At 36.5% G+C, this 25688-nt stretch overlaps 1 protein-coding gene across 5 annotated transcripts in view; it reads right to left on the bottom strand.

Moving 5' to 3' along the window:
* Positions 1-25688, bottom strand: part of rapgef4a (Rap guanine nucleotide exchange factor 4a) — a 54809-nt gene that overhangs the window by 5136 nt on the left and 23985 nt on the right. For 3 of the 5 annotated variants that reach the window (XM_038306635.1, XM_038306636.1, XM_038306637.1), the window contains 23 exons: positions 19030-19099; positions 15103-15167; positions 13149-13199; positions 12952-13058; positions 11113-11234; positions 10845-11028; positions 10678-10762; positions 9351-9411; positions 9174-9250; positions 8926-9072; positions 7484-7599; positions 6508-6593; positions 4908-4986; positions 4650-4794; positions 4177-4265; positions 4046-4076; positions 3894-3972; positions 3108-3254; positions 2274-2371; positions 1104-1229; positions 786-964; positions 602-692; positions 477-527 (listed from right to left, as the gene is read on the bottom strand). In XM_038306635.1, coding sequence (XP_038162563.1) covers positions 477-527; positions 602-692; positions 786-964; positions 1104-1229; positions 2274-2371; positions 3108-3254; positions 3894-3972; positions 4046-4076; positions 4177-4265; positions 4650-4794; positions 4908-4986; positions 6508-6593; positions 7484-7599; positions 8926-9072; positions 9174-9250; positions 9351-9411; positions 10678-10762; positions 10845-11028; positions 11113-11234; positions 12952-13058; positions 13149-13199; positions 15103-15167; positions 19030-19099 — 2286 coding nt within the window. Of the gene's footprint in view, positions 1-476; positions 528-601; positions 693-785; positions 965-1103; positions 1230-2273; positions 2372-3107; positions 3255-3893; positions 3973-4045; positions 4077-4176; positions 4266-4649; positions 4795-4907; positions 4987-6507; positions 6594-7483; positions 7600-8925; positions 9073-9173; positions 9251-9350; positions 9412-10677; positions 10763-10844; positions 11029-11112; positions 11235-12951; positions 13059-13148; positions 13200-15102; positions 15168-19029; positions 19100-25688 lie in introns of those variants that run through there. The other 2 variants (XM_038306638.1, XR_005282598.1) reach the window with 2 other exon arrangements.

The raw sequence follows: 25688 nt of genomic DNA, 5'->3' as shown, positions 1-25688 counted from the left end.
AACAAAGGCAGGGATGCAAAAATCCAACTAATAAAGAAAAGCAAACCAGAACTATGGAGACATCTGGGGAAACCAAACACTAGGAGCCAGGGAGAGACAAGGTAGGTGGACAACAGCATGGGAGGACAGCAAAGACAAGGAACCAACAAAGAGTGAGAGCAGAGGGAGAGCATATATAGCAGAGAGAGACAAAGGCAGGGCTAATGAGCTGACAAGGAGCAGGTGTGAGAGGAGACAACGAGGGAGCCAAGGGGAAAGGAACACACACACACACACACACACACACACACCCATACACACACACAAGAGCAACAGAGAACAGAAAAACATGAGAACTAACATAAATCTAGAAATTACATCAAAACTGGAATTAAACCAATAAAACTAGAAAACAAGGAGCAAAGTAAAGAACAACAGAACCAAGAACATGACGGTAAATACTTTTGAAAAACACTGGGAAAATGGGAAAGGATTACCATCAGGTTTTCAAATTCTCCGAAAAACTTCTTAAATTTGCTGGGAAGTTTCTGCAAACATTAACAAAAGAAGGGAAGTTAAGGTGCTGCTAAGCTAGAAGTTGACCAAACAGACGGTCACTCACCTCCCAGGTCTGACTGAGTCTGCTCACCGCCGGGTTACTCAAACCCATAATGATGGCAAAGAAGGCATTTAGATTCTTGTACTCCTTACAGCTTTACAGAGGATATGAAAAGTAGGTTAAAATATTAAATCATTTTAGTAAGCAGCAAACTGGCTAACTCCTTAGAGGAAACAGAACCACATACTGAGCAGCAATCTTGATAAACTTCTTGAGGAGCTGAACCCTTTTGTTCAGCTGGGAACACACACAAACCTCTGTGATTACCCAGAACTGAATTTCATTAAATCTCTGCAGGAAGAGATCCAGGTTCACAGTCGTTTTCTTGACGTTCTGTCTCCCAAACGTGTGATAGATAAGTTCCAACTGGAAGAGAACAAAAAAATGACTTATCTTCTGGGTTTAGTGTCTTAAAGGGTCCACTAAAATAAAAAAGTACAAACCAGCATTAGATGCAAATTTAATTAAACAGTTATGTCTAATGGTCTGCATTACTCTGAAATACCTCATGTACACAATGGAAAAGCTCCCAGTCATAGAAAGTCATGTGGTAGGCCACGTCTTTGGAGCTCATCAACTCGAAATTGGCAAGCGACCCCACAGATGGACCCTCCTGTTCAGGTAGAGGCATCTAGGAGGCGCAGAAGATCAGATTAAACTCTCAAATTATCCATGTCTCTTTTAACTATTTAACCAGATTGTAACGGATTATGTTACGATTTTATAAGATAAACCAAAGAACATGTTGCAGTAAGGGGGAGGGGAACGGTGCATAATTGACGGTTTAAGTTTTTTCCATTGTAAAAAGCCTCACAATTAGTCCACTTTATTAATTCCAACGGGGTCAATTCATTTGAACAGTACACGAGACAAACAAACAAAAATAAACAAACACATAAAAAAAGATTAATAAAAAAAGAAAAAAATGTGACAGTGAGCTTAAGGACCAACATTAATAAGAAAACAATAAAAAAAAAACATAGAAAGACAGCAAAAATCTTAAAAACATAAAATAAAAATGAAACACACCAGCCACCCTACATAAAATTTAAAAGTGTAATGGCTAAAAGTACAAGAGCGAGTGTGTTCTTAGAACTTGTCTACAGCAAATCCCTCTGCAAGTCATTTCTAGATTTAACCATCAAAAGAGACTGAAAATGTTCTGCAAAACATCACAACTCAGCATGTATAGAGAACGTTCCTTAACCGCATCTTTAAGTCTTTCCACAGAGTTCCTAATATATTTGGACCTTATCTTAATTTCACTTGTCTAATAGCTTAAAAGGTCTTCAACCCTCGTTCACAGGAGCCACTGTCCTCACACCTGATATTATTAAAGCCATGTGAATCTGTGAGGCTTAAGGACACAATAGGTTTTAGCTGATGCAGACCACTAAGAGGTTAAAAACACACACAGATGGACTGGATTTAATAATTATAATTACCTCAAGGCAATATTATTTCCTTTTAAAACCAATGAAGGCATCAAGTATATAAAAGACAGTGAATTGACACTTTCATAAAGAGATTTGAATATAATTGTTTTTAAAAAGCAAAGAAAAAATGTGTTTATTAATAAACTCAGGCTATTTAATAACATTGATGGAGGAAGTGTGATAATGCAGCAGACTGTAGACGTTATCATGATAAGATCCCTTTGGTTGAGTCAACACACCAACACATCCAGCTGGTCCCTCTGACAGGCAAAGAGTCGTCCATTTATGCTCAACGTGGAGAAGACAGAGACATCGTTTGGCTTGAAGACAACTTTCTCTGCCAAGAAGAAATTATTAAAAATTAAGTTATTCAAAGTTTTGAAAGTATATGAAAGAAAAAAAGAAGAAGCTTTCATTACAATGATGTGTTATTCTCTGTAAAATTAATCTATTTGGGTATTTAACAACACCAAAAGTCTGAAAATAATGGCAAAACAGGAAAAAATATATATATACCTTTAATTGTAATACATTTAATTGTTTGAAAGCTGACTTAAAAGAATTGTTTAATAATCAAAAGATTTAGTCATGCTAATGCATTTAAACATGATGAGACTAAGAAGCCTCCAGCAATATTTTCATATATTCATATATTTTTAAATCCAGATTTCTAACTATAAACAGGAAAATGGCTTTAAGAAAAGCCTGTAGACTCTTGTGGGTAATTTTCTTTTTTTAAATAAACTTCTAAGAGAACAGCAATCAAACCGATTACTTTTATTTTCAATATTGTTTGGTAAATGTTTAACAAAAATATGAAAACATACTTTAAAAAAGTCAAACAGAATTTAAAAGCCATCTAAACAATTCCTTAAGGTCAATTTAAATAAACAGCATATGAATTATCACATTGATTACAAATGCAAAAGGCCACACTATAGGATCTACTGAAGGTTTAATTAAAGTCATAAGGAATCGATAAGGAAAGAAAATTTATCATCATATCTGTGATCCTGGTATTTCATTCCAGCAATTTCCTTGTCATGTCCAGCTGTTGCTTCTGCCTCTCTCACCTCCGGCTGAACTGAGGCCCACCAGGATCAGATCCTCTGCTGACCCCAGCTTGTCCGCCACAGCTTCCAGGACCTCCCCGACCGAGGACGCCACAGAGACCCTGATGGTGGTGTAGGTGTGGTCACAGCAGAACACTTTGAACAGTACTGCATGGAAAAGTTGGAAGAGATAGAAAAAATTAGATATAAAACAGGATTCAAGCTCTGTAAAGGATCAATAGAATCTAAGATGCTACAGATACACCAGAGAGGGATTGCATTAAGCCTCCTAACCCGTGATACCTTCAAATAAAATGTAGTAAATTGATAGCAGATTCTATGCTGTTATTATTTGTTCAATATAAAAGGTCATCCTAGCATTTGGAAGCTTCTAAAATCACCTTTGGGAGGTATTACTTATTAGAAGCCATTTTCTGATGGACTTCCTCACATTGGTTTGCATAAATATTGTGTCTTTTATGCTATGAATCCCTTGCTTCTATAACCAAGACTGCTTCTATTGCTTTGCTTCTATAGAGCTGGTTGCATCAGGTAAAAATTAGCTAATCAAGCACATCACTTCAACTGCACTCAGTGGTTACTGTACTGCTGCTTGTTCCAAATTTGTCTAGATTTTGGGGAAACAATGATGACAGAATTTTTTATACTTTGTGCAAATCTAATGGATTAAAACACATAATTAAGAACCTGTTGTTTTTGTTTTTTTTATTGTGTCCTAAAACGTTGAAAGTGAAAGTAGCATCCTTTATTTTCTACCATCACTGCACACTGCTCATCAGCACTCACTTTCATCATCTCCCTTGATTGGCTGCCGTCTCTGAGGCTTCTCGTCTCCCAAACTGAAATGCTGCAGAAGGACTTTGTGCTGCAACAGGAATGATCTTTACAACAGAGCAAAATGAGCAAATTTCTGCATAAAAATGTGAGATTTTTTTTACCTTTCTCTGTGCGGATCTGGCATCTTCTGCACTAAAGGAGAATCAGGAAGAGCAGTTTGATCTGTGCCTTATTGTTTACTAATGGGAAACAAAATATTATATAGAATTTATAATACATAATGCAAACTAACCTGCTTTTTGTTATTCTTTCCAGCTCTGTAAGCTGATCCCTGAGGTCTGGAAGCACTTTGGCATCCTCTGATACAGCCAGGACAAACTCCTGTACAACACAACAGTTTTTAAGTGCAAAGGTTTAAAAATGATGAGGTTTTTAGCTAGAACAGAATGAGGAAATTTTTGCAAGATGACATATAAAAAATGCATAAATTGATGTTTTGTTTTGTTTGTTTTGGGAGATGGTGCAATTAAAATGCAGGTCCAAGATCTAAATCTGTAATAGTACCTGAATGTTGAAACAATCCAAATGTTTTAAATCGGGGATGTTAACCTCATCATTTTTAATATAGATACTTCTAAGCTCTTTATAAAAAAAGTTGCATTTGTTATCCTCAACAGCATATATTATAGAGTCACATATGCTGTTTAAGTGCCCCTGTTTTTATAATAAACTAACTAAGTCAGTTAAATAATTGTTACGACTGACCTCCAGGAAGACCATGTCCTCCTGCTGCAGGTGCTCTCCGTGCACGCTAGCCCATTTCATCAGCAGACGGATCACCCGCCGCTTGTTGTTCAGAGTGTAGTCCAGCTTCTCCAGCTCAGAGCCCTGCGAGGCCTGAGCGTGGTAGCTGCAAGGCCGTTAAAGAGAAACACAACTACAGTAAAACCTGTTACACTTCTGATGAGTTTCACTTGGGGATGCCTTTTCCTCATGTCCAGAAAGCTTGGGGCAAAAGGATATTGGTCTCTTAGCACCGGACATAGCTGACTGTTGGGGATGAAAACGCAGTGCGTAAGCACAAAGTCATCTAAGGCTGAATCTGAGATGAATAGCATAAAAAAGATTGGGTTAATAGCACATCAAATACACCTTCAAACACATGGCTGCTCTGTCCCCTCCATATGTGTCCTCATACATGGTGTTAATTAGATCAGCACTGTGATGTGGAGCTAATTATAGACCAGAACAAACGGGTCAGTGCAGAGCAGACCACAAATGTGGAGCCAGAGAGAACGAACACACAGCACATCTAAAACGGCTAGGTGTGTTTGCATTCAGCTCCCTTACTTCCATACCCCCCAAATGAAAACCAGTTAAAACAACTGTATTCAGAGTGACCTTAACTGGTAGGCTACTTAAAGGTATAGTGAAGGATTTTTGCAAATTTTTGAAAAGACCCGCCCTCTCCACTTAAAAAAAAAATACAAATAATGCACATGCAAAACACTGTACCCCCCTCCCGAGAGGGAATGCCTGTTAAATGCATGCGAGAGCATGCACGAGCACATTTCTCTTCGTGAACGCTCAATTTAAAAGTTGCTGTTTGCAAATCCTCCACTTTACCTTTAAGTTATTTAATCTGAGCGTACATCCAGCTGACCTGTGGGGCTTGTTAGAGAACTTTGGTGAACAAACAACATCATAAAGAAAAAGAAACACAGCAGACAGCTCAGGGAGAAAATTGTAAACGTGTTAAGGGTTAGATCACAAACCAACCTTGGAAATCTCAGTTTACCACAACATAGCCATGTTTCTAATGCTCTTTCCTAAACGGTCAGTCAGGAGAGGAGCATGCTTATCAAATAAGAAACCATGAGACCAGCGGTAACTCTGGAAAAGGTCATTCACAGTTGGTGATGGTATTTTTGCATACTATATCTGCAATCTTCATGGTAAGATAGGTCAGAGATGCCACAAGCTTCCCAAACCAGGCAGACACACAAAACATGTAGAAGATGAGGCTCGTCTCAGGTGAGACCGAAACTGAACATTTCTGCTTAGAAGTGATCATTATGTTGGAAAAACCAACACAGCCTGATAGACGAAACACAGGGAAGCCAGAGTTCCTCAGCAAGGTCAAGAAACAAAAGTTTAATGCTTCAAAAGACGTCAGTTCAGGATGCAGGTTTAGCATGCAACTGACCAGCAGCCCTAAAAACATAAAACCAAAGAATATCCATGTATAAACATGGCCAGATGTAAATCCAAGAAACAGTGGTAAAACTTAACAACTGATGTTTACAAACTAGTTCTATTAAACTTAAATGTGTCAAAGCTATTGTGCAAAGAAGTAAGAATGAAAATCTCTGCCCAAGACCTGCAGGTCAAACTGCAGCGAAAACAAAAAGTCTACAGTGAAATAACTGGAGGAATGAACACAAATTCACACAACACTTAGACATAACTTCCAAAGAAAATGTTGAAATATGAATCTGTTAAAGCTGCAACATACTTTTGCTACACAATCCAGTTTGTGTTAGTAATGTCAGAAAATCTGAGAAAGATTAAGGTAATGTAAATTAATAATGTGAAACTCTGTGTTTCATACGATGGGCAGCACCTGACTCGGTGAACTGAGAATCCAAACGCATCATTTCGAGAAGGTGCTCCAAAATCTTCTCTGGTGTCCCGGAAATTATGTTGTATCTGGAGTGACACAGAACAAAAAAAAAAACACACATACTGTATACCCTTCACTAATCAAGATAAACAGACTCTTAATCCAAAGTGGCGCGGCTACAGGTCCTCAGCTGATTTCTCTCCCTTCAGCGTGAGCCTGTGATTGCTTCATTTGATAGCAATCCTATTTACAATCAGTGTTCCTGAACATGAAGAGGAGGATCAGATAAGAGCCAGGAGGAAATTCTAATAAATACATTTATAAAAAAAAAAAAAAAAGAGGGAAATGCAGGGGCTGCTTCCACGTGAAGGAGAACGAACACAACCCAGACTTGGTTGTTTTTATTACTTGATAACAGCGTGACAAGAGGGAAGGAAGATACAAAAGCAGGGACATGTCTTCCCTTCTCATGGGGCAGTACTGACACTCTTGTGTGTCAAGAGCGGAGTTGATTAGAGGGCAACCCTGAACAAGTAATTGTGACTTGCCAAGCCTTCTTTTACCCCCAAGAGCCAGGCCATCATTACCATTAATGTGTCTCTGTGTATTTCAGCCATCGTGGGGCCGTGACAGATGCCTCTATTAGGAAGCAACACTTGCTGCTGATGCAGCTATAGCTACTTCACACTGACTCCACAGATCAAGTTGAAACAAATAAGGCCGTTTAGTGGTTTGAGTTAGTTTGGTGTAAAATAATACAATACAATAATAAAATAAACTGAAATGTTTTTTTTTTTTTATATGACTGCACTTTAAAGCTGCATTGATTTCAAGCATATAAATAGAATTAATTAATTCAACTTTCTGTTCATTGTTGATATAATCAGTAAATGTCTGTAATGGGAATCCGACCTCACTGTCTGAGTGTACAACTAAGTAAAACGTGTTTTTTGAGGTGGTTGGTGAGTTAGTTTACTTGTGGTGAGCTGCAGAGGATCCGTGAACAGAGTTTCGGCTGCTGCTGAGACTCTTCTCAAGCACCAGAACATCTTGACCGTGCTCCTTTAGACGCACAGTGTTGGCCTCAACATCCTTCGTGATGAATGAAAACACACATAGAGAATATTAGGGATTTATTCAGTTAAAGACTTGAAATACTAGTGTTTAAGACAGGTTGAACATGTTATAGAAAGTTTTGGAAAGCTGTATTTACTGAGTATTTTGTAGACTTTTATTAAGTGATACGACTCCCATTATATCAGGGGGCTGCATGAACAAACGGCAATCATTGATGGTTGGTAAGTGTTTATCAGCCATAAATGTAAATGGCCTTGCTTGTTTTTTTCAGTTCTGCTTTTATTCAATTTTTATGTATATTTCCAAAACTAGAATTTAAAAATGTTTCAAGAAATTTCACAGCCTTTTATTAGATTTTTTGTTTATTGTATTTTACCCCAACTTGTATTAACTATGAAATGTATATGTTGGGCGAATTAAGTCTGTGTCAAAGCCAGGCAGGATAATCTAAATATAGGATATTTTAAAGAATAGTTTTCACATTTTGTATGCCTCTATTATGCATCTATAGCACAAAACTTCCCCAGTTCTAAAACCGTACACAGATCCTATATAGATCGTCACAATCAAGAAAATATGAATGGAAAAATATATATATTTTTTATTATTATTATTATGAAGAGCTAAGTTTATGTGTGGGTTCTCTTCTAGCTTTAAAATTCAGTCCTTAAAAATGTGTTTTAATTACTTATCTTTTGGTTCTTTCTTTTTTTCTCATTTTTTTTTTCATTTAATTCATGAACAAATGTGGTTAACCTTATAAAGACAAGGAAAACATTGCGAAAAAGTTTTGGCCAAATTGGTATGTCAAAAAACAAATAAAAAACAAATAAAGATAAATTACATCAAGTACCAGACAAAGACCTGTTGTCTAGAAATCCACCATTATTATCATTGGTGAAAAGAGTGAGAATTTACAGTATGTGGGAAACTCCATATTCTTAATTCTTATCACATTAGCAAAACTTTACATTCATCCAGGATTTTTAAGTCCAACTATGAACCTTGTAAGTTGGATCATTTAACACCGAGAAAACATTCATCAACAAGCTCCTATTTTTTATTCTTTAACCCCTTTAGGGCATCAGAAACATTTTTACTGATCTCATATTTTTAAATATATTTTACATTTGTGGAATGTTAAGCTTTTATCATTGTAATGTAATAAAAAATGTCCTTTTAGCTGATTAATTCAAATCTGTAATCAGCAAAAAAATAAATAAGTGAAAATCAACTAAAAGGAACACATCTGGCTGCATTACTTTATATCTGCCAGCAGGGGACAGTAGTGTGTTTAACTGGTATTCTTACAGCATCACAAGATGCTGCTCTTAAACTCACCCTCAAAATCCTGTTGAAATCCTCCTTGTCCACTCTCAGGAAATGACAGTTGTCCTCTCGAAGGACAATGGAGGCAGCTCTGGGGGCGTCATTGACCAGTGCCAGCTTCCCAAAGTCATCTCCTTCATGAAGAGTGCAGACAACACCCTGTGTAACACAACACACTGGTCGGTGACTGTTACTTCAATTTAAGATAGAGTCATTACCTGATTTTCTTCATATTTTAATTTAAAGGTTAAATAACATACTTTTCCATAGATGACGACATTCACTGAGCCTTTTAAAATGATGTACCAAGATGTGCCCTCCTCTCCTTGGTGGAACACTGCCAAAAGACAAACTCTGGTTCACATGATTTGGAGGTTCTTTCCAAAATTTGCCAGATTTATTATTAGATGGTTTCTAAATAGTCGATATTTACTCACACACTGTCCCTGCTCTCTCATGGGACTCAAAGATAAGAACTCCAGCTAGCTCCCTCTTCACCTGCCAAAGTAGGAGAAAACGTTTTTAGAGAGAGAAGCCCATATCAAACATGAAAACAAGTGATAATATTTATAGGATTTTTAAAACTAAGGGTAAAAGTCCAGCTGTTGCAAATAGAGTGTTTCAAACTTAGTAATTTTAGCACATTTAGTCAAACATGCATTATTGTTTTTTTGTTGTTTTTTTACAAAATAAATAATGTAAAAAGTGTTGCAAGCATCTGCATTCAGGTTTCCTGAGTCAATAATTTGTAAAGCCACTTTTTGCAACCATCATAACTGCAGGTCTTCCAGGCTTTGGGTCAACCAGATTTTCACATCTACAAACTAATATTTTCCCATTACTCTTTAAAATTGCTCCAGTTCCATCAGACTGAATAAAGAGCTTTTGTTAACATTTTTAAAGATTTTTGTCGAAATTTCTGCAGTCACAGGGGACTGCCATATCTCCAGGCCATGCTGGATGTCTCAAAGCTCCTAAGCTAATGATAGCACAGTGTTACAGAATATATTGTAACTGAAGCATATGTGCAATACTGTATGTATTTCACCTCAGTGTTTCCAAAGCCATATTTAGTCTAAAGTAAGAGTGCTTGGAGGCAGGGTTAGTTAAAAGCTGACTGGTGGAACAGTCCACAATGACATGACAGTGTTTATTTGCTGTGACAAATGTTTGTAGAATAGCATAGATCTTAAAGACCATATACACCAAGTTGATGATTGTTAAATTGCTATTTTTCTTTCTTTACTCTGGCTCTGTATGTATTTTGTATTATGTGCCTATTTACATTGGCTCAGATAAAGCAACTAAGCACACAAAAAATTGTTTAAAAGTTTGTTTTGGACTTCGGGTATAGACCTCTTGCGTCCCTGCAGATGGATCTGAAACTTTGACTAGGCCACTATAACCCATGTACCATATAAACATGAAGGATTTTTCATCTGACCAAAGAAAATGTTTTTTTTTTTTCTAAAGTGTGCTGATTACAAAAAACATATTTGAAATGATTTGAAACAAAAATAATGCAAAATTTAGATTAAAGTCTGAGATGGTAAGAAAATGTAAACAAAATGTTTTACATATGTGAACAGTTTTGGAAAGCACTTCACACAGGTGGACATGTATTGTTCTAATTATATTCCTACATTTCTTCTTCCCCAAAAAAAGCAACAGAAAAATCTAATTAAAGCTCAGAAGACTGAATGTTATTGATACATTTAGTGATAAGATCCACTAGTTAGTAGACAGAAAACCTAGTAAACTCACAGTTGTTGATAGGTGTGATAAGGCCTTTATATGAAGTAGTTCTTCATAAATGATCTCTAAGTCATCCGGTGATCTTTCAGAAGGTCTGAAAATTAGGAAGTAGAATAAATAACCAAAAATCTATTTCACTGATTTGCTTTTCTGTAGTTATGATGTTAGAGCCCTACGGTTTCCTTAAGATCATCCTCATAAGAGCATCTGGTCCAATCTGTGAGAGGAAGAGCAGAGTGTCCTGCAGCTCCCCCTCGCTCTCCCTCATGTCATCATCACTGGGTATCAAAGCATCCTCCTGCTCATCGTCCAGGAAGCGGTAGAACAGGTACTTGTCCTGGAAGCTTGTCTCTCCGTCCACTGTGAAACATAAAAGCAGGTGGGACTCCAAAAAGCTGCTGTGATTGTGTCACATGTTCAGGCAGATGTCACACAGGGTCTAACCATGGTTAAGGACACCTTCCTCCAGCAGCACCTGCCACATGCCCACAGCCTGGAGGCGGGAGTGGACACAAGAGCTCTGCAGCATCTGCCAGTCGACCAGCTCTGTCCCGACACAGCATTGCCTGGAGAAAATTAATACAGAGGCTCAGAAATTATAGAATTGTCTATGTCCTTTATTGTCTTTAAATTTGGGTAATTCCTTTTATTTGACTGTCTGACCACGATTTACTTAAGATTTTCTTGCTCCTTAAAAAAATGAAATCAATATGTTTTTATCAAACTCAGGTGGAAAAAAAACAGATAAGGGTTAGTTTTAATTAAGGTTAAAACAAATCTAATATGTTAATCACAAGCTTGTATTATCATTATCTTTGTCTCAACAATGTCTAATAGAAAATAATTATTCTGTAGAAATGTTTTCATCTACTTTATTGATCTCACACTGGAGAAATTTACCTCTGCATTTAACCCATCCCCTTGAGGAGCAGTGGGCTGCCACTGTGGTGCGCCTGGGCCAACACCATAATTGTATGCTTAGAGTCAGAGAGATATTTGAAACAATAGTTTTAAAGATCACTTCAACTGATTGGAGCTGGACAACCAATACCTGATTATAAGCGTTAGGGTAGAGGATGTTTGAGTTTGCTGGTACCTGTCTCCAGGTGAAGAGGAAAAACCCTGGAAAGGTCTTTAATCTATCTGAGGAACAACTCTTTAATGGAAATGCATAAACTGATGGTTATATGTAACATATAAAAATAATAGAGTGAGTACTCTCTCCACAAAGATAATATAAATACACCACATGCAGCTTAACATGCCAAATTAGCATGTTAACTTGCATTGGAAACAGTTATTCCACTAGGATAATTAAAGAATAGCTGTCAAGACTTAATATATAAATGTATCTTAAAGATAAAAAAATGGGTCCAATATTTTCATTTTTACAAATTATCATTAAAACATTTGCACCTTTTGCATTTTGCATCCTTCTATCCACACCTGCTCCCAATTGGTTTATTACCCCAGGCTTTGTTCTGTTTGACATATATACTCCTCCTCCTCTTCAGTTACGTTTGCTGGACTCTATTCATTATCACCTTAACCCATTTGTTCCCCTTTGTTCTGCTTCCTGTGTTCTTGTTCAGTTATTTTTGGATTTATGCTTCAGTTGCGACCACTGGTTATTAAATCTGCAAGAAACCACCTCAGCTTCCATGTAGGTCCTCTAAAAACCATAACAACATAGCAAATGTACTAAATCAATTACTGCTTTTTTTATTTTTCTGAATTTGAGTTGTGATGTGTTTTTGTGTGTATTAGTGTCTAAGCCAAGTGAACAAGAGTATTTCTAAATGCAGCTACTGTTGGATCTTAAAATCATTATTTTGCCTTCCCTTCAATCAACAGATGTGTAACTTTGGTCTGAAGTGATTTTTTTAGGGCCAAAGCACACTGAGAGGAAACAAAATGCGGATTCGCAAAGTTGTGGTTTTGACAGCTATATCATCTTATTGCAGTTAAACCCTTAACTGTGTATATACTGTATGTATCCCATGCACCTTTTTCTTTCTTTGGCACATTCTTCTTCTTTGACTATTTGAGCGAATGTAATGAGTAAATTTCTCCACTGTCAGATCGATAAAGTCAATCAATAGGTAAGCCATACCTTGTGAGAAAAGTGAGTCAGATTTTCGTTTTTTCTAATTAAAATGTTGCATTCCGTTTTCACTGTGTACATTATAGAGAGGCTTGGATCACAACGGTTATTTTAGATCCCTGAATAGGAGGTCTCTGAGCTACTTTAACAGAATCTCAGAGTTAGAGAAACTAACTGACCTGTAGGTCTTCAGATGGTACTTTCTGTCCCGGATCATGTGAGGCGCTCTGGAAAGGATGGCATTGCGGAGGACCTTCCCCGCTCGCAGGATCTTCTCAGAGGGAACCTGAACAGTTTAAGCACATCATCTTGTTTCATACTACAGAAATATTTCATGACTGAGCTCCATCACACAACAGGTGCCTGAGGTTTCTACCTGAGATGGGCTTTTATTCTGAAGTTTGGCAGGACTTTCATGAAAGGACTTCTGCAAAATAGAATTAAATAAGAAATATATTTTCAACTAATTTTTAAGAGGAGTCATGGTTTATGGATGAAACAAAAAACATAGTCAGGAAAATTCCACTTACATATGGGCTCCGCTCCAACTAGGGAACCTGCCTCTGTAGGCTGAGCAGCTAATGCGCATCTGATAACCCTCACTCTTAGAGCTTCCATGTCTACATTTACTAATTTTGTTGTAAGTTCTGGACAGCTCTTATTATTTTGTCTTACACTAAGGCCCAGGGATGATCTGTAGAATCCTGACATTTAAAACACTTTCTACATGCCTCAGAAAGCAATGTAATTCATACATTTATAAAGCTGATTCAGGCTCTCATGTTTTTCCATCAAATGAGTTTACTACATGTGTCTCTGTCAAGTTAAAATCGCATTTGCTTAAAAGCTGCATGAAAGCTATCACAGCTGTATCTGCTTTTTTCTATAACTCAACAGTCGTGCTGTGACTAGATTGCTTCTCTGAAACAAAACAGGCACCATAAATCTGTTGTGGTGCCACGTTATCAGGCAGGAAATGAGTGCGGGGGAAAGGTGGGACAGGAACTGTTGAGGATGGAGACAAAAACTCCAGTCACCTTGTTTATGTTGGGACTAAATTTAAAACCACTTTGCCATTTTTTATTTATATCTATTAACAGATGGAGAGGTTTCTAAATAAAAATCATTCAAGCAAAACAATATGCATTATCTCAAAATTGTGAACTCTTTCGTTTGCATGATTCAAAACTACATGCACTAATTTAAGAAAAATAGCCAGACCTGGTAACTAATTACACTTGTTAATATATGTTAGTGTAGCAGCATATTCTAACATTGATACTTTCAGAACATTTCCACCTTTATATGGGGAAAAAAAGTTTTTTTTTGTCTGAAAAATTCCACTTTAAGAAACAACCTTTTTTTTTTCCCTGACAAAGACAGTGATACCACACTTAGTGGCTCCCCTACTGTTGTTAATCTACTCCATGAGAAGTGCTGCATTATTCCAAAAGGACTCCACTCTACATTTTCACGTAACACTTTACCGGGGGAGGACTAAGACATTTTAGGCCCCAAGCAAACTTTTGTAAAGGGGTCTCTAAGTCTGCCTCAATGTCCCAATGTTAAATATTTTCTAGGGCTGCCACAGTTTTCTGACTATAAAAAGGCAACATTTTAATGTTGACCCTCCCCTGTCCTAAACAGCTATAGAATCAGTGACATCAGCCTACAGTGTTCAATAACGGTTTTAATGTGTCTAGGGGGAGTTGTCAATCCAAAAGGAGGATGCTCGATACAAAGTGGATGATCTGCTTAAATCAGCAAAGCACTAAAGTGAAGGTGGGCATTCAGATCCTTCCAGTGGGTTGGGGGAGGTAAGAGGGTTTAAATATTCCTTTATCGCCACTATATACAATAATTCAATACAGGAAGAAATATTCACATTATCATATTTTGTTATTGTTTTATTCTGTTCTCTCTAGAGTTGAAATTATTTCTCTTAGACCTCCGGTAGGCTTTCACCCTTGGTTTATTAGTTTGAGTTCAGCACCATTCATGTTATTTAGTCTCCCTCCCTTAGTCTACCTGCACTCCAAGCCATTCTCCTCCCTGCCCTCAGTACTTAAGCTCACTGACTGTCATTGTTCATTGCCTATATTTTTCCCCTCTCATTTTAAGAGCTGTTTACTGCATGTAAGCTTTCTCTATTTTGTAGTAATTTTTAGGACCGTAAGCCTGCTGTCTGCAATTTACTCACTAACAAAGAGTAAACATGACAATATTTTTTTATTCAAGCTGCTTTAATAAAATGTTCTGTTTACTGTAGTGACTACAAGTGATGAAGGAACAGTAACACAGTAACACAGTTCTGCTAGCATAATAAGCACCTTGTTTGGATGGCTGGACATTGAAACAAATGAACTGTTGCTTATGTGTTCCTTCTCTGGCATTCCTAATGGAAATAAGAGAAACATGCTGTTAAACACAGAATAGAAAAGTGAGATAAAAATCTACCTAGTAGATAGTCCAACAAAGAGGACAATTTATAAAAATAAATTAGATAACATGTTAATGGAGATATTCATGTTTTCTGCAAAAAAAAAAAATGTTTACTCTGCTTTCCAAGTGATTTGTTTTGTCCGGCACATCACTCACTCTTCGACTGAATTTAAATCGAATTGAATTTTCCAATAATAAATCCTATTGCCACAGGATTCCAAACATGTCATCATATAGTTATATTTAACACTGCAGCACACAATCTCCATATTCATCAGAAACCACAAAAGAAAAAAATGTGGCCTGAATATGCGTCAAAAACAAACTGCAAGAAACCAAAGTTGCAGAAGCAGATTGAGATTGTTTTGTTTTTACAATCATGTGAGAAAGAGAAAAACGTATGTTTTTGCCTTAAGTCCATTTCTTTATAAACAGGTTATTTGTTTAGGAGGGTTAGCGTCTTGTGAGTTTCTTCAGGATAAGTATGTACTGCAAAGTAAATAGGTCAATGCAAACAGCTACATAAATCTTCTCCAACTGCCATAAATTAGTATTTCATTATCAGTATTGTAACTTGTATTGAACTGAGTAAAATGTAGCTGTATCTGAAATGCTACTTAAATTTAATGGATTGATTTTAACTGAATCAGGATTAAAATGGATTTGTTTTTTTTCTGTAAAGGAGGATGTGATTACATTTGTTGTGAATTTGTTCTATATAAATAAACTTAATATTATTTTTTTCAACACAAAAGTTATACATTTTTGAATTAGCAGAGTGAAAGTTGTGAGTTACATGTCTTGTAAATTAATATGGCAGAAGCCTCTGGCCTCCCTTGGTGCTGCCACTGCAGGTATGTGCATATTTTTATGAAAACCAAGTGTAGTCTTCATGAGAATAGAGGATGTAGAGAAACTGAAAAAAAACTTTTAGTATTGAAACCTTTATTAGTAATACTGAACTAAAGTTACAATACTGAGATGTCTGGTAAAGTTGATCTACTCCACAGAAAAATAGATGGTTTTGCACAGAAACCTAAAGAGATGAAAACATATTAATGCCAGCAGGTTTGGTGGACTCTAAGTAAAATGTGATGTTGACACAATGACATTTACTGTTCTCTATTTGAATGCAGTGTAATATGTCTTGTTTTTTGTTTTGTTTTAGCTGAGAACAAGTTTGTGTTTTACATGATGATAAAAGTAGAAAAAAAAAAGTGTCACAATCTGGGGCTGTCAGGTTTCTGTTTCTGTTATGTTTTTCTTTTGAGTATCCAGTTTTGCTTTGCTCATTGTTTTCTAGTTTCAGTGGGTTAATTCTGAGTTTATTGTGTTCTTTGGTTGTTTTCTCAGTTAATATCTTAGTCTTGGTTCTGTTTTCAGTTTCTAGGTTCTTATTTGTTGCCCTCTGCTACCCTCTTGTGTTCTCCTTTTTCCTTAGCTCCTTTTCTGTTCTGCTCTGTGCACACCTGGTCCCAATCTGGTCGTTAGTCTTCTCTCCTTTAAACACTCTCCCTGTTCAGTTCTTCAGTGCTGGGTCCTCGTCAAACCTCTTCAGTCTTCCTCCACTTCGTCTCTCTGAGCCTTCCACGTTGAGTTTTATTCCCTGATGTCTCCATGGTTTTCTGGTTTGTTTTCTTCTTATTTTTTCATGTTTTAAATTTTTGATTTTTTTGACTCCGTTTCATGTTTGTTTTTTTGGACTTTGTTTTAATTTTGGATTCTTGGTTGCCTGTTTGTTTGGACTTTGCTTTTTCAGTTTCCCCTTCATTAAACCAACCAAAAATTCACCTCTGCCTGCCTGCCTCTGCTTTTGGGTCCTCAACCCTCAAACAAATCCTGACAGGGGCGTTGATATTTACATTTAATTGTGACAACCCAGATTTGAATCATCTTTGAATTCATTTGGGACTAATAGCTCAGTCCTTTTGTTTTTTTGGGTTATCCATAAATCTAAGTGGCATTGCTTCATGCTTTAAATTGTATAGCAAAATTTGTTTAAAACAAATAATTGCTTTGGTTTTAATAGTCATAAATTAATTAATAAAAACATGTTTTTGCTGCATGAATCAAATCCCATAGGAACAGGACTTTGTGATTTTTAAAAATGGGTAAGAGCCATCAAGGCTGTTGAATATTAAAAAACAGAGAAATGTTTTTGACAAAACCTTAACTTTAAGGTGTTAGAGATTAAAGGGATATATTCTGAAATTGTTAAAAGTGTGTCAGTCGTTTATGAACTCCTTTAGAAGAAAAAGCTGAGCAGTTTCCAGTTTATCCACTGTCAGTAAACAGTTTTTTTAATTTCCTCCCATGAAACTGCAGCCCATCATTTTTATGCTACATGACTTAATATTAGGTTATAGCTATTCACAAAGCATATATTGGGTTAACTCAAAGCAGAAAACCATGTTTCATCTTTCAAAATGTCAGACAATAGGATTGGGGGAGGGGTGGGGGTCACCTATAGTTGGGTAAACAAAGAGAATACAATATTCTTTTTTTGTTTTTGCTTAAATTTCTTGCATAAACCCTTAAGCATAATCTGCTTCAGATCTACTTTGGCTTTGTTCCTTTCAATAAATCTCAATAACTGAAAACACAAGTTCTATTCAAAGCAATTAATCAATCTAAATGCCTGAGTGTCACTGCATGCTCTTCTTCTACACGGAGGATGGGGATGTGGCATCAACAAATCTGTAGTAGTATGCTCATTTGATTATGTTTTAAACCTAAAAGTAAGAGGAGATCTTAAATCCTAAGGGTTCTTTCACCTCACATTTAACCACAGAGGTCTCCCAAATGGGAAAGATTGGCTTCTTGCTTTTAAAGCCAGATTTTAACAAAATATTTGGAGCAACATGGATTTCTATGGTGTTGAATGAGCAACACAGAGTAAACATCCACAATGTGAATAAATAGGTGGGAGAAGAGGGAGATTTTAAAAGGGCTGGAATCTGCTTTCATTGACTTCATTATAAATAACGATGAGAAAATATAACTTTCTGTTTGAATAAAAAGAGAAATAAGCGAGTCAAAAAACATTTAAAAAATATTTAACTCCATTTTAAATCAAATATTACTTTCTCTTTCTTGTTATGAAATTTTTGAATAGTAGCTGATTTAAAAACTAGGGTTTTGCAATTTTTTCACAAATCAAATTTGCGATTTATCTTTTTTATTGTTCCATTTTCCTCTGTATTAACTACAAGGATAGACATGTTTTTTTATTGCTTTAAATGCCCTTTTGTCCATATTACTGATGGGTTGAATAACTGCTTACATTTAGCTCACAAGTATTGACATGCTCGCTTCAGGATCTCTCTTTTCCCTTCTGTGCGGCTGTCAACCCACTTTCAGCACATTACTTCCACCTATAGGCCTGGTAGTAACAACAGTAAGCTTTTTTGTGGATGTCCAACACAAAATTTCTCCAAAAAATATAAATCAAGGTTGTTCAGTTGCAACATGAGGAAACTTGAAAAGCTTCAAGGATCTAAACACTTTAGCAAGGAACTGTAGCTGATGTTAAACCCATGCTAAAACCTTTACCATGACATTTTGATTCTACATGATGGGTTAACACAATATAGTAAGTACATATTCCTAGGAACTTGTGTGGCGTGTATTGTTAAACAGCTGACCCTATCCACATCCAGTGGGATATAAATGCAGCTGAAAATACACAAAGAAAGAGCTGTGTTGCTCAGAGATGTACATTGTCTTTACATTTAGTGAAAAAAGACACTATAGAAACAACATAAAACCTGAAAAATGCTTGAAAAAAACAAAAAGAACACCCCAGAAGTACTTACTGTCAGATCCACTGCTCTCCATCACTCCATAGGGTGGAACAAGTAGTCCAGCCATGCAGTGACGATATTTCTACAAAACCAAGCCACAAACATATAGTTCAAATTTTCATACTTAGTTTAAAGTTGTCAGTGCAAAATCAAAAAAAGGTATGGTTTGGATCAAAAACTGTGTACTGTACATATCTAAGGTACAGTTGGAACAGATATTGACATACATTGTAAAAAGAACCATTAACCTCGAAAAGCACAAACATTCAGTTTATCTATAATCAGGTCAATGATATGGTTGTGCACTATTATAGCGCTAAAAAAGCTTAACTTGAGGCAAAGAAACTCCTATAATTTTACCACTCTAAATGAACTGTACTCTGCCTTTACTGCAACAGTCCCAGTGTGTGCTCTGTTGATAAGCATGGAAGATCATACAAAGTTGAAGTTTAATGTAAATCCACCCCAATGCAGTGGGGTGGTTCTGAATGAGCTTCTTGGTTGTGCTGATGTCTCTATATACAACTTAGGGAACAACTAGAATGATTACTGGACCTCCTGTGGGAAACATAAATCTTTAGTGTTATTTGTATACTAAATTTTTGTAACAAGATGATTCAAAGTGCTGTATGTTAACAGAACATGAGAGGAGAAAAACAAAGAAATGTAGCCTTCATGTAAAATATTTCAATTAATTCCTTTGTAGGACATAAAAAACAAAATTTTTATCATCAAACAACCAAAACTGTGAGCTAAAATGTGATGATATTTTACATAATGACAAAAAAACCTATATAGTACATCATACAAACTTTAAATGACTAATTATCCCCTTTTTTTCCCCTGCTAAACTGTATGAATAGATGACCAATAAACCTTTGTACATTTCCCAGACATTAGAAAATTTACTGCATCCTTTTTGAAACCCTCGATTTGTGTCACAAACTACCTGTTTGGGACCCTCCTCGGATTGAAAAGAAGTTACTGCACAAGATTTTTGCTGTTGGTTTAGCATGTCATGTGATGCATCAGCAGCTCTACCCAGGACAGTTGCAGTTTTCTTAGCCACTGACAATAAATTAAATGATTTTGTTATAACAGAAAATTAAAATAGATCATGGTTGTATGGAAGCGTATTGCACTCACCAAAGAAAAAAAAATCAGACAGCTTATCTCATAATTACGAGATAAGATCTTGTAATTGCGATTTAATCTTGTCTATATATTCGGTTATGATTACTTGAGCCAGTAATGAAGCATCTCCCAGAAAACTGGTCATCATGATTACTTCTTAAAAATATCTGCATCTGTTCCACTGAACAGGTCTCTGTGCCCACGTCTGTCCTGATACGCGTTGGAGCTCCGCACCTGTCTTTCACTTCATCAATAAAGTACCCAGCTATAATCCTGGGATCACTACTTGTGGAGTAAGCATGCAGCCTTATGAACATACATGAAAATCCATCAACAGCTCCATTAATACAGATTCCGTATAGTTTTAATTTTTCATATGAATCGACATGCCACATAAAGTTGGGACCTTGTCGTTTTAAATTATTCTAAAGCCTCAGCTGAACTAGTTCTTTGGGACAACACTAAGCAAGCTGGAATGCATTTCAGATGCATTCATTTAAAGCCATAAATCATCCCATGCTGGTTTAATTGCTCCTGCAGGAACAGTGCGACTTCCAGCAAGTCAGAGTAGAGTGGACTTTTTAGCCTAAACAATTCTAAGGACTTATTGCGCAATGCTGACAAACTAAAACTGATTCCATCCACATTGAGGAAACTCAATATTTCCCAGTGTCACATACCTAAAAGGAAGTAAAAGCATATAAAATCCGACAACCCACTCATTGTTCACCTTTCACATAGCGTAGCTCGGCAATGAATGAATGATTTCCTAAATATCACATATTATCTCATAAGATCTCATCAGATCTTATCTCGTAATTATGAGATAAGATCCCATAATATTGAGATCAGGATCTCATAATTACGACATTGGTATCTCTTATAATTGTGAGATACCAATGTCGTAATCATGAGATCCTGATCTCAATATCATGGGATCTTATCTCATTATTACGAGATAAGATCTAATGAGATCTTATCTCGTTATTATGAGAAACGATTTCATAATTATGAGATAAAATCTCATAATTGCGAGATACCGATCTCGTAATTATGAGATAAGCTGTCTGATCTTTTTTCTTTGGTGAATGCAATATGCTTCTGTATGGTTTTGTCACTTTCAAAGAGAAAAAAAGTAAATGCATTCAAATCGGATTAAAACAAATCCATATCATTCGTCCGGTCTAGCATGATATAAAAATCTATTGGAAAAAGAAAAACATTAGTTTTGAGGAGAAAAACTATTAAAACATAGACAATGCTATGATGTCTGGTCTTAAATATTGATTTGGCATACTAATATTACAAGCATCATTCATGTGCATTTTCATTGCATAATGACGTAAGATGGAGGGCTTTCTGGATTCAGCACAGCAGTCTGGAGCTACTTTTTCACAAGGATAGTAGTCTGATTGCTGGCCCTGTGAGAGGTGAAGGGAATGGGATAGGAATTAGGAAGAGGATGCAGAAGCTATAATTTGAAGTACAGTATTAGGATTTGAGCCATGTATAATCAGGGACATGTAGAGAAAACTATTAAATGCAGGTGAGTTTATCAGGAGAAAATGTGACGCAGCTGGTAAAAAAGGAGCACAGGAAGACAGGATGGAGGACTGATCACACACACGTAACGTAACACCTTGAAGAAAATAAACTGACAGAAATATAAGAACACAAAATAGCGACAAAGGAAAAACCCAAAAACCAAGACCATTACACATTAACTACAGTTCTCTGTGATATTACCAGCAGTTAGAGAGGTCATCATGGGGCAGGTTCAGCACAGAGCAGCAAGGATTCAGAAGTCATCCTTGAAACACCCATCACTCCAACAAATCCAATAATATGAGCAGCTACCTCAATCAATAAAACACATGCACTCCTTATTTTTATGCGTAAGCTTGTGTGTCACATTAAAAAATAAGGTTTTGTCAGCAAGCTGTCTGATACATGTAATTTTACAATGTTAATTTTGTATTATGAGAGTGCCTTGCTTTCCCATTTGTTCTTTTTTCAGCACTTTAGCGAGGTACCCACAGCCTGCCACTTACAGCTATATACTATCATGTACTATTGAACAAAACCAGTGGAGAATGATAAATCTATGCCCATATAAGGCTGTTTGAAGCCAAAAGGGAGTCAAACCCAGTGCATCAAATACATTAGCCTAAGAAGTTTAGTAGATTCAGACATTTTATTAAGTTTTATTAAGTAAACACTCAGAGGTAAGCTCCTTTGTTGTTTTTACTTATATTATTCTCTTATATTATTCTCTCTTTAAGTCTATCATTAGTTTGGTCTCCACCAAGGACTTCCCCTTCTCTGTCAAACAAAAAAATATTTATCTTTGTAAAAATAAATTGACAAGCAGAATTTAAAACCTCTTTTCCACACGTAAAAAGTAATGTTTTATTTCAGACAGAAATTATTCAGCAACGTCTGCCTTACTGTGCCCAGCAGCAAGGTGTTATATAACAGGCGCAATAAATAATTGTTCTGCACCAGTGCATTCATGCAAATGCCATGTTTTCATTTACAACGCTGATTCAACAGAAGGTCAACCCTTATGCAGCCAATGAGCCAAATGCAAATTCCTCATTTCATCCTTTAATTAAAGATTATTGTTAATAAATCCAAAGACATTTCATTTTATCGAAACTAGGACTAAATGAAAGGTCAGTGTCTCATCCTGGAATACAATCCTACAAATTTACAACTCTGCTTTATGTTTTCTAATATATTAACATTTTGTAAGTATTCTTATTTATTTTAGAAAATATATCCAATTTGTTTGGTTAGTAACTTCATTATAAAATCCAGTATCCAGTCTTTTCTAACCTATACTTGACAACTCAAAATCGATTGGGGTAAATGGCACAGACTGATCTGTGCTGCAGTAACTATAATGTTGAGTCAACATAAAGCAGACTGAGAGCCTATTAGCGCAAAGCTAATAATCTTTATCTTTCTATCTGCTGGTCAATAGAGACTGAAGGAAAATCTAAACCTAGGATTTCTTTGTCCTGAGAGGTCATGCTTTAAATTCAATTCTGTGCTCTGAAATCAGTTAATCTCTTTAAGGTGCCTTAAGGGAAACAAAACCTTAAATAAATGGATAACCTCTGCTTTTTTAAATGACCTACTCATCAAATATAAAGATTCATGTCACAGTCAATAAAGGTTTTAAAAATGTGTACAACCGAGTGGTTTGAACAAGCAACATATTTAATTAGATAAATCTAATCAATGCAAATACACTGGATCCATAAGAGTCCATATAGCAGTCATATCAATCTTTCTTTGACAATTAAAGGATTAGGATTAACTAAAAGCACTTAAACTCTGACATATATGAACAAACGAACCAAGCCTCTCTGAGCCACAAAGCTGCTTTCCCACAGGGACAGGCTCCAGTGTGCAGAGTGGGAGGGTTGATTTAAGGAAGGATTAGGACCACTATTAGGTGAGCTTAAAAACACTTGCTTTGTTGGGAAAGATGTTTTATGCAACCACATTTAGTCATATTTTAACTCTTTCAGCTTGTTAAACTAACTTAACACGACACAGAAATTAGCAGGTACTAATGGAAACATGATATCCAAGCCAACGTTTGGCAAACGTGACAAAGTATATTAACACCAGTAATTGTTACATTAGGAATCAGCAGTGATTATCCAGTGTTTTTGAAACACACAGTTTAATCTACTTAGCTAAAACCAGACAGGATAGCTACAATACCTGCTGAAATAAGAAATCAATAATCAGAGCTTATTACAGCATTAAGTAAGCTCAACAAGTTAAAAAATAAAACACCTTATCCAGGCCTAAATATTATTATTTAAGTAAATAGAACTTAAGCTAATCATATTTATGTCTATGCATCATAAAGTGAACTTGGGTTATGTATCAGGACGATGGTCCAAACTACAATCAAAAAATCTTGATATTTCGAAAAAGGTTAAATAAAAATTGTCATGATTTAACTAAAGATCAGACCCAAATGCAGAGAAACCATTACAGAGAGACCAGGGAAAAAGTTTAACAGGTTTATTGAGAAGCTTGTGAAGATTCCAGTGTTGCTCTGAACACTGCTCAACCAGAACTGAAAGGTGAGGGGAAGACACTGCGGTTAGTTCAGGTTCAGGGGGAAAATTGAATCTCGAACTCGAAGAGGAGAAAAGGTTTGCACACTCACGTTTCCAGAAAGGTGGTTGACTCTTTGACTCCAGTCGGTGTAGGGTGTTCCAGTGTTTGTCTCATTCAGTGAAGGGCGGACAGGGTTTACCCAGAATGCGGTTGTTTGTAGGAGAACGGAGACACTGACTGCCACTCAGATTTTCTGCAGTACTTGAACGGACTGTGGTGCAGATGAATCCCTTGCTCAGTGTGAAACTCAAACAATCCCTTGGAGAAAAGTGGATCCAAACCTCCAGTTTGAATCCCCAGCTCAGTTTGAGGCTCAGTTGATCCTTCCAGGGAGAGAAGGTCCGAAAAATCCAGTTTGCAGGATGACTTCCCATAACTGGCAAACACTCTGACGCCAAGGTAGTGGCAGTCAGCAGCTTAAGAGCACTCCATTAATGAGGTAACCCTTTTGCAGGTGTGTGAGGAGGTGAATCAGGACCAGACGCCGCCTGGTGGAGGAAGGAAGTCAAACACACAAAACACAAACCACACAGACAGGAGTCCTAACAAAAATGTTCAATATGCTATGATATAGTCCAAACTCAAATTTGCAACATACCTGTTTGGTATGAGAGACTGCCGATGGATCAAAGACAAAATGTAAGCGATTGTACACAGTTGCAAGATGCTTATCCAGGAGGAGTGAATGCTGCTAGTGTCAGTGTCATTATTTGGGTTGGATTAAATTGACTGAAAAATGAAAGTGCTCAACGTGCTATGTCAATCTTCCAACCTTAATTCACTTTAGATCCTTTGGCACAAACCTTAAATGCCACTCATGCTCAAAATTCATCTATTGGTGCACAATTAAATGTTGTTTGCCAGTTAGAGCCCATTTCAGGCCAGTGTGGGCTGCCTACTGAGCCGAGATATGGGCTTTATTTTTTGGCAAACTGCAGCTCTTAACTAAGGCCAGTCAGTCAGTCAGCCCTGAATTTAAATCAAAAAAGAAAAAAATGTTGCAATGGAGAGATGCTGAAATTACAGAATTTGGAGCAGAAAAGTCTGCAAACACAAAACTTGGTGCAAATATATAAATGACACTAAAACAAACACACAAAACATGTAAAGGAAAAATGCTGCAAGTAGCAAAACAAACGCCAGCAAGGGAAAGCTGCAAACTAGCGCTGCAAAGCCGAAGTGCTCCAGACCACTACAAGGAGACGATCATTAAATCATATGATACCATACAATAGACATTACTATAAATTAATGCTTAAGGACTATATTTATTTCAAAAACATAGAGCGTATAGCAGTCAGAGGATATTTGAAAAGAATAAAGTGTTCCTTTTTATCTCCTCAAGGAAAATTTAATCTGAAAAAGAGACAAGAGCTAAATTCTCTGAACAT

Source organism: Cyprinodon tularosa, unplaced genomic scaffold (genome assembly GCF_016077235.1).
Source record: "Cyprinodon tularosa strain WSP-4 unplaced genomic scaffold, ASM1607723v1 ctg588, whole genome shotgun sequence".
Taxonomy (NCBI): domain Eukaryota; kingdom Metazoa; phylum Chordata; class Actinopteri; order Cyprinodontiformes; family Cyprinodontidae; genus Cyprinodon; species Cyprinodon tularosa.
This window is presented reverse-complemented; position numbering and strand designations above follow the sequence as displayed.